The 17,923-nt window shown below is 46.1% G+C and overlaps 1 protein-coding gene across 1 annotated transcript in view; it reads right to left on the bottom strand.

Moving 5' to 3' along the window:
* The window catches only part of RPRD2 (regulation of nuclear pre-mRNA domain containing 2), a 105,739-nt gene that overhangs the window by 44,685 nt on the left and 43,131 nt on the right, over positions 1-17,923 (bottom strand). The window contains exons 2-5 of the mRNA XM_073567222.1: positions 10,494-10,623; positions 10,264-10,364; positions 572-640; positions 139-194 (exon numbers count right to left, since the gene is read on the bottom strand). Coding sequence (XP_073423323.1) covers positions 139-194; positions 572-640; positions 10,264-10,364; positions 10,494-10,623 — 356 coding nt within the window. The remainder of the gene's footprint in view (positions 1-138; positions 195-571; positions 641-10,263; positions 10,365-10,493; positions 10,624-17,923) is intronic.

Raw genomic sequence — 17,923 nt, 5'->3', positions numbered from 1 at the left:
TTTTAGTTAGCGGTGCAAATGACGCTCTGAGCCCGCGCATGGGCTGTGTATTACAGGTGTTTGAGGTCTTATCAGCACCACTCACTTTTCATGTGGAAGTGAGCACGTCAGATAACCCCCTTAATAACTTATTCTTACCCTAAACTCAGCTACAATCTTCGATTTCAGGGCCGCTTTCGGAGTTACTGCAACAGCTAAATTAAAGAAAAAAAACACATTTATTCCACAACACTTAAATTATATCCTTTTATCATTGGGCTATGACTACTGGTGTGGAAAAGGTGAATTTGCTAGAAATGCATCATGGTTTGTTTAAGAAATTAGAGTCCAAGATGAAGGGGTAGTCCGGACAAAATGAGAAGTTCAGGGGTAGCTTAGAATCGCGCAGGATCCAGGCGGAGGTCGGTAGCAGAGTATCACTTAGTTTGTTATTGTTTTACGGCTTCAAGCCACCCCTATAAATTTTGTAGGGGCCAGAACTACCACATCGCAGCAATCATCTGAGGCTCTGAACGCAGACATCTACACAGAGGGGTACTAACACACAGTAACATGCACAGCAGCTACTTACGTTCTGGGGTTTTCTCCACTGGTTTCGCTCGAGAAGGTTTGTTTCTTTCCCGTTTATTCAATCCACTAGCTACAACAAAATTATTTCAGTGAGGAGTTGTCAGATGGGAAAATGGATGTAATATTTTATTTAGGAGGACTCAGATGGATCTCCAGCATTAGGATGTGGAAGAGACAGTCCCTTTAAGGATAAGGCCTTAATGATCCAATTTAAGTTTTAAATCTTTAAAGGGAAGGTGCCATCCAAACATTTTTTTTTGCAGCAATTGAAAAAATGTAAACATTAATTCTTTACATTTTCTTAAAAAATATTAGCATTTGTTTTTAATTTTGCAAAATATGAAAAATAATTTTAAAAAGTTTGGCATTTCCACTTGTTAACACTAGGGGGAGCAGCTACTGAAATCTGGCACAAAAACCTATGACATCTAGGGACACAGTGAGCAGCCATTTTGATGGGGCCTGCAAAGTTACTGACTGTCTTTGAATGTAAAGTCTGGATCAGAACAGGCCATCAATCAGGAGAAATGTTTCCTGGATTTCTGTGGAGCAGACAAGCAGACGGTCCATCCATGTGTATAAAACACAGCACTCTATGTACAATCCCTGGCACTGAACAGGGCGCCCCCCATAGACCAGCACACTGCTCTCCTGAAATACTCTGTGCTGCTGTCACTCTGCTCCTTCCACCATATATCAGGCCCCTGTCGCCTCGCTTTCACACATCGCCAGGACAGGATCTGAGGAGAGGAATGGGGTCTTCGGTCACTGAGGATGGCAGGCAGCAAGGATTCTGGGAGCAGGGTGACAGCAGCACAGAGTATTTCAGGAGAGCAGTGTGCTGGTCTATGGGGGGCACAGAGGGAGATATATGGTGGAGGAGCAGGGTGACAGGAGCACAGAAATCCAGGAAACAATTCTGCTGATTGATGGCCTGTTCTGATCCAGACTTTGCAGGCAAAGACCCCATTCCCCTCCTCAGATTCTGTCCTGGCGATGTGTGAAAGTGAGGCGACAGGCGCAGTCCGGGGTGATGCTGGGAAGCAGGATGGGGGAAATGTAGCCATACAGTAACGATAAAAATGAGACCCCTCTCTTCAGCTGCCTCACCAGCCCTCCCCTGACTGCACCTATTACCCCTGACCTGTGTGCAGGTGCTCAGCCAGAACCACCCTAGAATGCTTTTAGCAGATAATACTGCCATAGTGTTCTCACATAATACCGCCATATACTTCACACATAATGCCGCCATATAGATCATACCACCATGTTGATCACACATAAAACCAGCAGGGTGACAGCAGCACAGAGTATTTCAGGAGAGCAGTATCACACAAGAGAGGATTAGATACACAGCTCTGCAGACAGTATCACACAAGAGAGGATTAGATACACAGCTCTGCAGTCAATATCACACAGGAGAGGATTAGATACACGGCTCAGCAGACAGTATCACACAGGGGAGGATTAGATACACGGCTCAGCAGTCAGTATCACACAGGAGAGGATTAGATACACGGCTCAGCAGGCAGTATCACAGGATAGGATTAGATACACGGCTCAGCAGACAGTATCACAGGAGAGGATTAGATACACAGCTCAGCAGTCAGTATCACACAGGAGAGGATTAGATACACGGCTCAGCAGGCAGTATCACACGGGAGGATTAGATACACGGCTCAGCAGGCAGTATCACACAGGAGAGGATTAGATACACGGCTCAGCAGTCAGTATCACACAGGGGAGGATTAGATACACGGCTCAGCAGGCAGTATCACACAGGGGAGGATTAGATACACGGCTCAGCAGGCAGTATCACACAGGAGAGGATTAGATACACGGCTCAGCAGGCAGTATCACACAGGGGAGGATTAGATACACGGCTCAGCAGGCAGTATCACACAGGGGAGGATTAGATACACGGCTCAGCAGGCAGTATCACACAGGAGAGGATTAGATACACGGCTCAGCAGACAGTATCACACAGGAGAGGATTAGATACACGGCTCAGCAGTCAATATCACACAGGGGAGGATTAGATACACGGCTCAGCAGTCAGTATCACACAGGGGAGGATTAGATACACGGCTCAGCAGTCAGTATCACACAGGGGAGGATTAGATACACGGCTCAGCAGGCAGTATCACACAGGGGAGGATTAGATACATGGCTCAGCAGGCAGTATCACACAGGGGAGGATTAGATACACGGCTCAGCAGGCAGTATCACACAGGGGAGGATTAGATACACGGCTCAGCAGACAGTATCACAGGAGAGGATTAGATACACGGCTCAGCAGTCCGTATCACACAGGGGAGGATTAGATACACGGCTCAGCAGTCAGTATCACACAGGGGAGGATTAGATACACGGCTCAGCAGACAGTATCACACAGGGGAGGATTAGATACACGGCTCAGCAGGCAGTATCACACAGGAGATGATTAGATACACGGCTCAGCAGTCAGTATCACACAGGGGAGGATTAGATACACGGCTCAGCAGGCAGTATCACACAGGGGAGGATTAGATACACGGCTCAGCAGGCAGTATCACACAGGGGAGGATTAGATACACGGCTCAGCAGACAGTATCACACAGGATAGGATTAGATACACGGCTCAGCAGACAGTATCACACAGGATAGGATTAGATACACGGCTCAGCAGTCAGTATCACACAGGATAGGATTAGATACACGGCTCAGCAGGCAGTATCACACAGGGGAGGATTAGATACACGGCTCAGCAGACAGTATCACAGGATAGGATTAGATACACGGCTCAGCAGTCAGTATCACACAGGGGAGGATTAGATACAAGGCTCAGCAGTCAGTATCACACGGGAGGATTAGATACACGGCTCAGCAGTCAGTATCACACAGGGGAGGATTAGATACACGGCTCAGCAGTCAGTATCACACAGGGGAGGATTAGATACACGGCTCAGCAGGCAGTATCACACAGGGGAGGATTAGATACATGGCTCAGCAGGCAGTATCACACAGGGGAGGATTAGATACACGGCTCAGCAGTCAGTATCACACAGGAGAGGATTAGATACACGGCTCAGCAGGCAGTATCACACAGGAGAGGATTAGATACAGCGCTCAGCAGACTATCACACCAGAGAGTATTACAGATATGCCCACACTGGTGAAACTTCCAGCCCCCCCAATTATACACTTGACTATGGGCTGTATATGTCACTGTCCTCAGATAGCCATAAAAGCTCTCATAAAAAGGAAGGTGTCAGATTACCGGAGATCACTGGGGCTGTGAGTGAGTGAGGAGGGCGGAGAGAGAGCAGGAAGCACAGTGCAGAAAGTCGAGCTCAGCAGAATGAGCAGATAGCACTGGGCTACAGTAAAATGGCGCCCAGCCACACCTACAGCAGTGAATGGTGCAGCCCACAGGGGCGTGCCCAGTTCTCTGCTAATGAGGCCGACCGCAGTCTCCTATGTCCAGGGACGGCCATATTTGCAGACTGTATGAGTCCTCCACAGATCTGCAAATCAATATGGCAGCGCCCAGTGGCTACATTAAAACATTATTACAAACAAGCCATAAATCCTAGTTAGTACATTTGCTGAAACAACATGTTTTGTTACTTACTCTTTTTTGCAAATTATATAAAATTGCAGCACCTTCCCTTTAAGGTTTTTTTTGCACTTCAGGAGCCATTTTTTATGTAGCTGTACATGAGGCATGTTTTTAGCTGGTGGATTTGTATTTGTCAGCGGCACATATGACTTAAGTAAAACTTGATCGCAAGGGATAGAAAGAATCTGCCATTTTTTCTACATTATATCATGTTAAACAAAGTGTTAAGTATATTTTGTGGGACTGTACGAGTGTGGAAATAAATTTATATTGTTTTATTGAACTTTAGTACAATAAATACACAGAGGGATTTTTGGTACTCACCGTAAAATCTTTATCGCTTCTTTGGGGCACACAGGTAACCATGGGTGTATGATTCTGTTACTGGAGGCTGACACTTGGCAAAGAAGGAAAATAACTCAACCCCAGCAGTATACACCCACCAACAGTCACAAAGTACCTCAGTGTTAAAGAAGTAGAAGCAACCAAAACTCAACATATGTACCCAACCAACAGGCACATAGGCCCAATAGAGGTAACAGTTAGGGAAGGTGCTGTGTCCCCCAATGAAGGCTCCAAGAAAGATTTTACAGTGAGTACCAAAAATCCCTCTTTCTTTATCACTTCATGGGGGGGACACAGGTAACTCTGGAATGTCCCAAAGCAGTCTCCAAGGGTGGGAACAGAAAGAATGCAAAGAAAAAAAAAAAAAAAACAGGTCAGCCGATGCGTAACTGCCACCTGCAGCACCTTCTTTTCCAAGCCTGCGTCAGATGAGGCATGGGTAGGAACCCTGTAAAACCTTGCGAAGGTGTGCAAAGATGACCAGGTTGCGGCCTTACAAATCTGCAAAGTCGGAGCCTGGTGACAAACTGCCCAGGAAGCCCCCACCGATCAAGTGGAGTGAGCTCTCATCCACCAGAGGTGGCAATTTGTCCTGGACGGCGGTATGCCTCCAATATTGCCCACCGAATCCAACGGGCAATAGTGGACTTAGAAGCTGGGAGCCCCTTACGACGACCTTCAGAGATGACAAACAGGGCATCAGAGTGTCGAAAGGAAGTAGTCCTAGGAAGGTAGACCGATTGCTCTAACCAGATCCAACTTGTGGAGGGACTTCTCCAGGGGTGACCCAAAGAGGGACAGAGATGGAAGGACAGTTTCTTTATTAATGTGAATTGAAGAAACCACCTAGACAAGAAAGGAGGAACGGGTCTGAGAACCATCTTGTCCTAATGTAGAATCAGGAACAGAGGACGGCAGGACAATGCCGCTGACTCAAACTCTCCTGATGGACACAATAGCAACTAAGAAAGCAACTTTTCATGACAGGAGAAATAGCAGAAAGAGTGTGCTAAGGACAAGGTCACGGTCCGATGGATCTATCGGAGGACGATAAGGAGGTGCCAGGTGGGCAACTCCTTGAAGATAAGTTTTTACCTGGGAATGAGAAGCCAGATTCCGTTAGAAAAGAATTGACAGAGCAGAAACTTGCCCCTTAAGGGTACCGAGTGATAGACCCGAGTCAAGACCCGCTTGTAGAAAACCCAGGATGGAGGAAAGGGAAAAGGACATCGGGACCAAATTGTTGTCCTCACTCCATTGAAAGAAGCCTTACAGAATCTGTAGTCGATACGCAAGGATACTGGTTCTCATTTTCTCTAATCATGGTCTGAATGATCTGATGGGAAAAACCAGCCTTCCTCAGGACTGCGACCTCAATGGCCATGCCATTAAACCCAGGACTGAACTCTGGTGCAAAAAGAGGGGGGGCCTTGTGAAAGAAGATCTGAACGGTCTGGAAGCCTCTAGGGAGCGCCCATGAGCATGTTCACCAGGACCACACACCAGGCCCTTCTTGGTCAGACTGGAGCTACGAAAATAACGTGAATCTTTCCCACCTTTATTTTTTTTACGACTCGATATCAAGGGTAGAGGCGCAAAAAGATAAAGGCAGGCATATCTCGGGACCTAGCTACATACTGAGGAACCTTGTGGTTCATCCAGGACGCCATCAGGTCGACGTCCGGTGTGCCCCATCTCTGGCATATCTGGTTGAAAAACAGGAGTTGAGAGACCACTTGCCCAATGCGAGACCCCGACGGCTCAGAGAATCCGCTGCCCAATTTTCCACCCCCAGAATGTGACATTCCGCCCATTGCAGCTATAATCTGTTTGCTGAGAATCCCGCCTAGATGGTTTATAGTGGCGCTGTCCGACTTTATGCGGACCAGCTGGCCTGTAAGAAGGGTCTGCCAGCGGCGAAAGGCAAAGAAAATTGCCCTGATCACCAGTAGATTGATGGGGATAGCGGGTTCTTGGGAGTTCCAGCAAGCTCGCACTGTGTGATGAAGAAAAAAACGCTCCCCAACAGAGAAGACTAGCATTGGTGGTGATGACTTGCCACCGGAGATGAAGGAAGGACTTCCTGCGCAGGACCGATAATGATAGCATCTACCAGATCAGAGACTGCCTCACCTTGAGAGGCAGAAACACCGGCAGGTCCAGGGAGACTGTCCTCGTGTCCCAAGCCGACAAAAGGGTCAGCTGAAGAGGACGGGTGTGGAACTGGGTAAAAAGGAACGGCTTCCACAGTGGCGATCATCTTCCCCAAAACCCTCATTCAGGCCCATATGGAGAGAGGAGCTGGTCGCTTTAGAGTGCAGAGCCCCTGGCAGAGGGATAAAAACTTCACCATTGGAAGGAAGACACAGGATTGGGCAGTGTCAAACCTCATACCCAGAAACACCAGTTGTCGAGTTTAGGTCAGGGAGGGCTTCTCTCTATTGACAATCCAGCCCAGACAGACCAAAGCATCCAAGGTGACCTGAAGACTGTTCACATTCCTCGGCGGTATGGTCCCTTAATCAAAAAATCATCCAAGAAAGATTATAAAGACTTGGAAGGGTGGCCCTTCGGTCGCCAGTGAGAGGCTGGTTTTAAAGACGGCTTCTTCCTCTACCCTTGGGCGGAAGTGCAGCCCTGCTGGGCGGAAGTCTCTGAAGCAGAGAAGGGCCGAAAGAACGAAAATGAAGCGATTAAAAAGACGTTTAGGCTTGAACTGGAGAAGCGAGTTGCTTTTTCCGCCAGTAGCATCAGAAGTAATTGACCCAGTTTGAACCAAAAAGTCTAGAGCCTTAGAAGGCAAGGCCAGTGAAGGACTTTTTTGATGGCGGTTCTGCATTTCATGCTTTTAACCAGAGAATGCGGCATATAGCAACAATGTTGCTGGTAGCCCTGGCGGAATAACCGGCCGCATCCAAGAAGCGGTAAAAAGATTTGACGGCATGGGCAATCTGGTCTGCCAAACCCTGAGGAAGCATTCTTGCCCAGGCTGACATGGACTTCGCCACTCCGATTGAGGCAAAAATGGGACAGAGGGAGGCGCCAGAAGCTTCAAAGGCTGACTTAGCCAAGGATTCAGTCTGTCTATCCATAGAATTCTTAAGCAATGCACCATCCGGTAAAGACCAGACTGTCCTGGAAGACAGGCGAGCAACCAGCAGATCCACAATAGGGGACTCTGCCCAATTACCAACGAGGTCTGTGCTAAAGGTATAGATAATATTTAGCTGCTTCCTTCCTGGGAAGCGCTTCTCCAGGTGTTCCCTGTGTTTAGAAACAATTGCTGCAAATTCCCTGTGAATAGGGAAATCCAGGGAGGGACGTTTTACCAGTTTGAAGGAAATGGAGTGCTCCTGAGCAGGTGCCTCATCCTCCTTTAGATTCAGAGTTTGAGTAATTGCCAAGATAATGCTATTGGCCAGATCCTGCATTTTTGAGGTCTGATCCGTATCGGACTCAGACTGGGAATCCACATCGAACCCAAAAGTAGTCTCCGAGGAGGGGGCATGGGGTGAGGAATGTATCCAGGAGCATGCAGAGGGACCAAGAGAACTGGAGGAAGAACTGGAAAGGGCCCGCTTCTTTTGCTTTCCCGATTTGAGCTACGAAGGTCGCGGTCATGTGCGTGCAAATCACCGTGAGGAGTTCGGAGCACTGGTGGTGGTAGGCAAATGTGGAAGTCGTTCCAGGGCCTGGACAGTGATACTTTTGTCAGGTCAGAGACTGACTGACATGGCAAAAGCCCACTCCGGAGGCAGGGGAGTGCTCTCATCCCAGGCGTTTGGGGCTCTCGTGAGGCAGGCATGGTAGAAGGGTTGCAGGACAGGGCAGAAAGAGGAAGGCTGGCCTGAAGACCACTTTCTTTTGCAGAGGGCACAGGTGAAGTGAATCACAGTGGGCTTAGAGGGGCAAAAAGAAGCCTCTCTATGGTTGGGTACAAGTTGAGCATTGAGGATACTGCTGTGAAGGGGCCAAGACAAGAGTAGAGCCTTCCCGATCCCAGCGACGACAAGAAGGAGAACAGTGGAAGCTACGCCCCACTGTGCGCAGAGCGCCCGCAGGTCTGCAGAAAGCACAGGATATAGCGGTACGAAGGAGCTGATGCAGCCTCAGCTGTGTCACCACACTACTGTAGTCTGCCGGCCGGCAAAAGAGAGTTAGAAACCTATTGGCTGATCTGCCAGGGGCGTGAACAGCCAAGAAAAAACTGCTAGCGAAAACTAAAGTCCCCCCAATTGGCTGACACGCTAGGGGCGTGAACAGCAAGGAAGGAGAAGCTCCGCAATAGGAGCGGAAAAAAAAAAGCACGCTGCGGTGAGCGTGGCCAGCTGAAGGGAAGAAGAGGAGTAAGACACCTCCTATTGGATATAAAGAGCGCGTGATTTAAACACACGACGGTGACTGGCCAAAGGAAACCGGGGAGGGGTGCGGCCAGCAAGGGGAGGGGGAGTGTCTGCAAGTACTTAGCCCGGCCATGTGAGAAAAGGGCCGCGGCCGTGCTGGTTGTTCCCTACCAATAACGCCTCCGTCCCTTGCGATGAAGGGACAGCATTTCCGGGGATGATGCTTGCAACTGTGGAGGGAAAGGAGGGAGACATACCTGTGCGGTGAGTCCCGGCCCAACTCCGGCAATGAGGATAACATCAGGAGCCCTCAGGCGGGTGAGGGTCACTGGAATTATGGATCCTCATTCCCACACCGTCTGCAGACGGTGCAGAAGACGGCATCAACCCCTTACAAGAAGGGCGGAGGCCACTGCTGCTGACCACAGCCTTCCTCCCAGCTCTCTCCGAGGAGAGGGGTGGGGAAAAGGCAATGAACCAGCAAACTGGAATCACCCTGAAGCACCCCTAAAGGTGACAAGGAGATTAGCTCCGGCCTTGCGGGTCCGACAGTGGACAATGTGGGCGCTAGTGACCACACTGCTCTCTCGGTCGCATAAGTACGGGAAAACAGGGTGAGAAATTACACCCCATTACCCTAAAGCAGAAGAACCTGAAAGACTAAGAAAAGATTAATAAAAACACACAAGAAGCCTAAAAAGGAAAATGCTGATCTAGGATCAGATCCAGGTCCGCCTCCTACAGACACTAAGCTTAAACTGAGGTACATTGTACCTGTCGGTGGGTATATACTGCTGGGGAGGAGCCATTTTCCTTTTTTGCCTAGTGTCAGCCTCCTAGCGACAGCAGCATACACCCATGGTTACATGTGCCCCCAATGAATCGATAACGAAAATCATTAGTTAATGTTGCCATATTCTGTTTTTCAACAAATAAAAACATTTTCTATTGTAATATTACTACTGATGATTCCCATGAGGGCCCTATAACATCCTTTAATAACACACCACGCTACTGATGAAGTGCTGTGCATCATCTCAGCCCGTAGCTGTTACACTGACAGGAGGCCTTTGGATAAGTCACACCTGGAGATTATAGTAACCACACAATCATGCAGTGAATATTCCATGGGTTTACAGAGGGAGTTCTCTCCTCTTTCAAACTCCTTAGCCGCTATTGATCAAGGTATATGAGCTCAATCTGCTTGATCTGGCCCCAGCAGATGCAGCAGGACCCAGATGGTCAGTGTTTATCAGAAAAACTTCCCCCACCACCTTCAATTACAACTATTTCTTAGGTGCATTAGGGGATGTAAACCTACAGATATGAACCAAGCAGACTTTCAGACATCCCCCTCCCATAACTGGCTTACAATAGGACAAAAAACACACCCACCCAACTTACTCAGTGCAGTTTTAAATGCAGCGATAGTATCCTCTTGGTAAACATTTCTTTCTTCCCATATTTTGAAAACCCTCTCAACAGATTTCGATACCGATGGATCCCTTTGGAGAAACAAAAATTCCAAATTAATTTCATGTTGCATTGGATTAAAGATACAATGCACATGTATTTTAAGCATTTTTAATAAAGTGCACAAAAAATAGAAAAAACAAATGTGATTATATACGTACTTAACTAGGGAGGCAGCTTCCGGAAGGACATCGGCAAAAGTGTCGCGGTATACTATTGCGTTCTTCCGTTTGCAGTTTTGGATGATATCATTTGCCAAATAGAACAGATTCAGTCTGTGCGAAAACCCAGCTGTGGAAAGAGGGGGGGAGAAATCAATGGTATTCCTTAATGAGGGTGCTAATAATCCAATATGACTGCCAGTACAGTGATAGTGACATTTAAGACCACGCATCCCTTTCAGGAGACTGAATAAAGAGCTTTTATACGGGCCGAGCATCAGTAAATGGGCATTCAAGGCTCACTCCTAATAATCAGTCTCTGCAAAGCTGCAGGCGACCACCCAACCAACGACACTTAAAGGGACCTGTCAACAGGATTGTACACAGTAAACTACACACAGTGTCGGCGCCGTTATACTGATTACAATGATACCTCGGCTGATGAAATCAGTCTTGTGATTGTTGTGTAATCATTATTTTCAGTTTTGAGTTAATGATATGCTCGTGCTTTGGGGTGGCCTGAGGGGGTCTGCATGTGGTGCGCTGATTAGATATTCATAATGCAGACATGTCACTGACCTGCCCCCTATATTACACAAATGAATATTATAATTTGGGTAAAAAATAAATAAATGAAACAACCCTTCTGCAGGCAGGTGCCAGCCGAGGCATCGCGATGCAGCATATTACCATGTGTAACGTGCATATAATTATTATGGTTGAGGTTATCCTGAGAACTAAAAAAAAAAAAAAAAAAAAAAAAAAAAGATTCATTTGAAAATTGCACCATCCGTGTCTGTGCAGCAGCGCATATATATATATATATATATATATATATATATATATATATATATATATATATATATATATATATATATATACACACACACACACATACATATATATATACATACACTCACTGGCCACTTTATTAGGTACACCATGCTAGTAAGGGGTTGGACCCCCTTTTGCCTTCAGAACTGCCTCAATTCTTCGTGGCAGAGATTCAACAAGGTGCTGGAAGCATTCCTCAGAGATTTTGGACCATATTGACATGATGGCATCACACAGTTGGCGCAGATTTGTCGGCTGCACATCCCTGATGCGAATCTCCCGTTCCACCACATCCCAAAGATGCTCTATTGGATTGAGATCTGGTGACTGAGGAGGCCATTTGAGTACAGTAAACTCATTGTCATGTTCAAGAAACCAATCTGAGATGATTCGAGCTTTATGACATGGCGCATTATCCTGCTGAAAGTAGCCATCAGATGTTGGGTACATTGTGGTCATAAAGGGATGGACATGGTCAGCAACAATACTCAGGTAGGCTGTGGCGTTGCAACGATGCTCAATTGGTACCAAGGGGCCCAAAGAGTGCCCAGAAAAAATTCCCCACACCATGACACCACCACCAGCCTGAACCGTTGATACAAGGCAGGATGGATCCATGCATTCATGTTGTTTACGCCAAATTCTGACCCTACCATCCGAATGTCGCAGCAGAAATCGAGACTCATCAGACCAGGCAACGTTTTTCCTATCTTCTACTGTCCAATTTCGATGAGCTTGTGCAAATTGTAGCCTCAGTTTCCTGTTCTTAGCTGAGAGGAGTGGTACCCAGTGTGGTCTTCTGCTGCTGTAGCCCATCTGCCTCAAAGTTCGACGCACTGTGCGTTCAGAGATGCTCTTCTGCCTACCTTGGTTGTAACGGGTGGCAATTTGAGTCACTGTTGCCTTTCTATCAGCTCGAACCAGTCTGCCCATTCTCCTCTGACCTCTGGCATCAACATGGCATTTCCGGCCACAGAACTGCCGCTCACTGGATTTTTTTTCTTTTTCGGACCATTCTCTGTAAACCCTAGAGATGGTTGTGCGTGAAAATCCCAGTAGATCAGCAGTTTCTGAAATTCTCAGACCAGCCCTTCTGGCACCAACAATCATGCCACGTTCAAAGGCACTCAAATCACCTTTCTTCCCCATACTGATGCTCGGTTTGAACTGCAGGAGATTGTCTTGACCATGTCTACATGCCTAAATGCACTGAGTTGCCGCCATGTGATCATTTCACACAACTCCAAAAATGGGCCAGACAAAAGTATTGGCACCCTCAGCCTAATACTTGGTTGCACAACCTTTAGCCAAAATAACTGCGACCAACCGCTTCCGGTAACCATCAATGAGTTTCTTACAATGCTCTGCTGGAATTTTAGACCATTCTTCTTTGGCAAACTGCTCCAGGTCCCTGATATTAGAATGGTGCCTGATCCAAACTGCCATTTTTAGATCTCTCCACAGGAGTTCTATGGGATTCAGGTCTGGACTCATTGCTGGCCACCTTAGAAGTCTCCAGTGCTTTCTCTCAAACCATTTTCTAGTGCCAAACGCAACCTGTAGCAATTTGGTGCGGTCGGCGCAGCGTCAAAAGAACGCATGCGCCGCCAAACGCATACCTGCGCTCGGCCTGCATCCCCAGTGCTAAAGATAGGGGACACAGGACCCATGCAGCGTCATGCGCCCGTAGGCGGAGCTTAGCTGCGGCCGTAAACGCTAATGTGAAACTAGCCTTAGCTGCTTTTTTTCTTGCCATAATACAAATTCTAACAGTCTATCCAGTAGGACTATCAGCTGTGTATCCACCAGACTTCTGCACAACACAACTGATGGTCCCAACTCCATTTATAAGGCAAGAAATCCCACTTATTAAACCTGACAGGGCACACCTGTGAAGTGAAAACCATTTCCGGTGACTACCTCTTGAAGCTCATCAAGAGAATGCCAAGAGTATGCAAAGCAGTAATCAAAGCAAAGGTGGCTACTTTGAAGAACCTAGAATAAGACATTTTCAGTTTCACACTTTTTTGGTATATAATTCTACATGTGTTAATTCATAGTTTTGATGCTTTCAGAGTGAATCTACAATTTTCATAGTCATGAAAATAAAGAAAACGCTTTGATTGAGAAGGTGTGTCCAAACTTTTGGTCTGTACTGTGTATATACACACGCGGGACAATTTCCTCCTCCGAGATGGCACTGCCACAGCCTGGGCAGTAGCAGCTATCGGATCACCTCTATATACACTGATAACTACTGTGCAGGTGCAGTTGGCGCCATTTTCAAATGGATTTTTTTTTTTTTTTACATTTCAGGATAACCTCAACCATAACCACCGGCCTGCATAAGGGATTTTTTCCCCCCCCTTAGTATGTACATATATTTAGTATGCACATACTAAGGGGGGGCAGATCAGTGAGGGATCATTGACCTGTCATGAGTCTGCAATATGAGTATCTAATAAGGGCACCACATGATGACCCCCCCCCCCCCCTCAACAGGCCACCCTGGAGCACGAGAATCTCATTAAAGCGAACCTGACAGCAGTTTTGGCCACCGCCTTTCAGGACTTATCTACAGCATTATAGAATGCTGTAGATAAGCCCCTGGTCCGACCTGAAAGAAAAATAAGTTTCATTACACTGACCCAGGGGGCAGTCCTCAACAGGGCAGATAAGTACGCCTGTGCAGGAGCATGATGCCAGGGAGCCTGTGAAGCAAGCAGGAGGGTGGCATCGCAAGAAGATGGGAGGCGCCGGACCCGCAACACCCATTGGAGCGGACCGCCCCCCGGGGGAGTACAATAGTAAATAATTTTTCTAATCTTTCAGGTTGGACCGGGGGTTTATATACAGCATTATAGAATGCTGTAGATAAGCTCTGAAAGGCAGTGGCCGCATCTTATAGCAGCCAAAAATGGGGTGACGGGTGCACTTTAACTCAAAACTACAAATAACGATTACACAACAACCACAAGACAGATTTCATCACCAAGTATCATTGTAATCAGTATAACGGAGCCAACCTGACACTGTCTGTAGGTTACTGTGCACAATCCTGATCACAGGGGCACTTTAATCATCAATTCATCAGATAGCTTATGCTGATGTAAAACATTGGTGTAAATGGGAGATATGCTGCTGAGAAAGTGATGCTGTATGGTTTACAAAATTAGTGTATTTTACTGGGATGTCCAGGACTAGTAAACACTTTCAGACTAAACGGCTCATCACACAGTGGCCATTCAAACACATTCCCCACATGCAAAAATGCAGCTTTTCCGTCCGGCAATTCTCTATACTAAACTTTGAGATAGCAATCTGCTGTGATTTTTGTCTTTTTGAACTTTTTCAAAAAGCTTTTTTCTATTTTGGCACATTTTTGCTAAATGCAAAAGCAGATTATCTTCACAAAAAATAGCCTGAGAAATGCAGCAATAAAACAATGTGCAAATTCAGCAGGCTGCATTGCTGGTTAATATTCTACCAGGGCTGGCCAACTTGTTCTGCTCCCATCTTGTCATGTATAAACAGGTCAACATGTCTATTCCCTCCCCTACATACAGCAAACAATTGTCAGGGAGACACCAAATGGATGGACTATCTCCAAAATCACTTCTAGCAACGCCTGTTCATAATTATTGGCAGTTTTAAAGGGAATTTGTCACCATTTTTTCGCATATCATGTTTAAAAAAAAAAAACATCACCCAATTTAGTGTCCCCTAAGCATTACACAAGTACTTTTGATACCCCTCGACTTCCCACCTTTGATCCATAAATACCATTTGTATTCCACCAGCGGTGTATGTAAATCTGCTCAGTTCGGTCCGATGGGCAGGGCTTATTGCCCCCCCCCCCCCCCCCGTCTTGCTTTACGCATTTCTTTCTTGTAATTCCTGCATTTGCGCACTGTTACCGCGTGTGCGCAGTATGCTTTGCCCAACTGTGGGTAAAGCATAAAATCAGTATTGTGCATACGCCATTACGTTCTGTGGCCCGTAAGTATTGCAATGAGTGAGGGAACACACAATTTGCAACGTAATGGCGTATGCCGACGCGTGCACAATACTGGTTTTATGCTTTGCCCACTGTTGGGAAAAGCATACTGCACACGCGCCAAAGGCCATTTGATTGCGCATGCGCGGCAACAGTACGTGAATGCAGGAAATACAAGAAAGAAATGCGTAAAGCAAGACAGGAGGGGGGAGAGACTGACACCGCGGAAGGAATATACATGGTATTTATTGATAAAGGTGGGAAGTCAAGGGGTATAAAAAGTACTTGTATAATGCAGAGCTGACACTGAATTGAATAATATTTTTACATATGTGAAAAAAGTGGTGACTGATTCCCTTTAACCCTTTAGCGACCGCCGATACGTCTTTTAACGGCGGTAATTAAGCGTACATAAACCACAGCGCCGCTAATTCATGGCGCTGTGGAGAAAGTGAATAGCGCCCCTCAGTGTCAGATTTTCTCCGGGGTCTCGGCAGCTGGGGGTAGCCGAGACCCCAGAGAACATGAATCGGTCGGTTTTTACCGACCCCGCTTTTGCGATCGCCGTTATTAACTCTATAACAGCGACCGCAGAAAAAAAAAAGCCGCGATTTTGCATTAAATTTCTTTTTCCTCTGATGTGATCGCACATCAGAGGAGAGAGAACTAGGGTCCCCGATACCTCTCCGTGGTCCAGGGTCCCCTCCCGATGGTCCCGCCGGCGTCCTCCGGTGGGCGCCGCCATCTTGGATCTGGAAGAAAATGGCGGGCGTATGCGCAGGGCGCCTGCCGGGAATCTGCCGGCTCCGGCTGGCAGATTCCATTCATTCATTTTGATCACTATGATAAACTATTAGTGATCAAAATAAAAAAAAAAAAAATAGTACATAACCCCCCCTGTTTACCACCCCCTTAGTTAGGCCAACATAATGAAATAAAGAAAATATTTTTTTTTCAGTTTTCCATTAGGGTTAGGGCTCGGGCTAGGGTTAGGGCTCAGGCAAACTAGGATTAGGGTTAGAATTATGATTAGGGATTAGGGTTAGGGGTGTGTTGGGGTTAGGGTTGGAGCAAGAACTGAGGGGTTTCCACTATTTACCAACTTTGGGGGTTTTAAAATTGGGGTCTAAAAAAATCACTTTTGTAGAAATAAAGACTTTATTTTCACAGCTCTGCGTTTATAAACTTCTGTGAAGCGCTTGGGGGTTCAAAGTGCTCACCACACATCTAGATAAGCTCCTTGGGGGGTCTAATTTCCAAAATGGGGTCACTTGTGGGGGGTTTCCACTGTTTATGCCCATCAGGGGCTCTGCAAACGCAACATGACGCCCGCAGACCATTCCATCAAAGTCTGCATTCCAAAATGGCATGCCTTCCCTTCCAAGCTCTCCCATGCACACAGTGGTCCCCCCACACAAATGGGGCATCAGCATAATCAGGACAAATTGCACAACAACTGTGGGGGTATGATTTCTCCTGTTACCCTTGTAAAAAAACAAAAATTTGGGGGCGAAAAGATCATTTTTGTGGAAAAAAAAAAATTTATTTTCACGGCTCTACGTTATAAACTTCTGTGAAGCACTTGACGGTTCAAAGTGCTCACCACACATCTAGATAAGTTCCTTAAGGGGTTTAGTTTCCAAAATGGGGTCACTTATTGGAGTTTTCCACTGTTTAGGCACATTAAGGGTTCTCCGAACACAACATGGCATCCAATCTCAATTCCAGCCAATTCTGCATTGTAAAAGTCAAACGGCGCTCCATCCCTTGCGAGTGCTGCCGTGTGCTGAAAAAGTGGTTTTCCCCCACATATGGGCGTATTCAGGAGAAATTGTACAACAAATTTTGTGGCTGATTTTCTCTTTTAACACTTGCGAAAATAAAAAAAATTGGTTCTGAAGTAAATTTTTTGCAAAAAAAAAGTTAAATGTTAATTTTTTCCTTCCACATTGCTTTAATAAAAGTTTAATAAACTTCTTGAATGTGGTTTTGAGCACCTTGAGGGGTCTAGTTTTTATAACAGTGCCACTTTTGGGTATTTTCTGTCATGTACACCCCTCAAAATGACTTTAAATATGATGTGGTCCCTAAAAAAATGGTTTTGTAAATTTTGTTGTAAAAATGAGAAATCGCTGGTCAACTTTTAACCCTTATAACTTCATAACAAAAAAAAAAAAATTTGCTTCCAAAATTGTGCTGATGTAAAGTAGGCATGTGGAAAATGTTATTTATTAAGAAATTTGTGTGACACATCTCTCGGATTTAAGAGCATAAAAATTAAAAGTTATAAAATTGCAAAATTTTCAAAATTTTCGTTTTTTTAATAAACACAAGACTTATCGAAGAAATTTTACCACTAACATGAAGTACAATATGTCACGAAAAAACACTCAGAATCAGCGGGATCCATTAAAGCGTTCCAGAGTTATAACCAGGGCTGTGGAGTCGGTAAGCCAAACCTGCGACTCCGACTCCTCAATTTCCCTTACTCTGACTCCCACACATATTGCTTACATTTAAGTGAAAAATTTATTGTAGTACAATGTGAACATCAGACATTTAATCATTTCTATGATACAATAATCAAGATATTTAGATA

The sequence above is a fragment of the Dendrobates tinctorius genome, unplaced genomic scaffold (genome assembly GCF_039654945.1).
Source record: "Dendrobates tinctorius isolate UK_male_01 unplaced genomic scaffold, ASM3965494v1 ptg000019l, whole genome shotgun sequence".
NCBI classification, from domain to species: Eukaryota; Metazoa; Chordata; class Amphibia; order Anura; family Dendrobatidae; genus Dendrobates; species Dendrobates tinctorius.
This window is presented reverse-complemented; position numbering and strand designations above follow the sequence as displayed.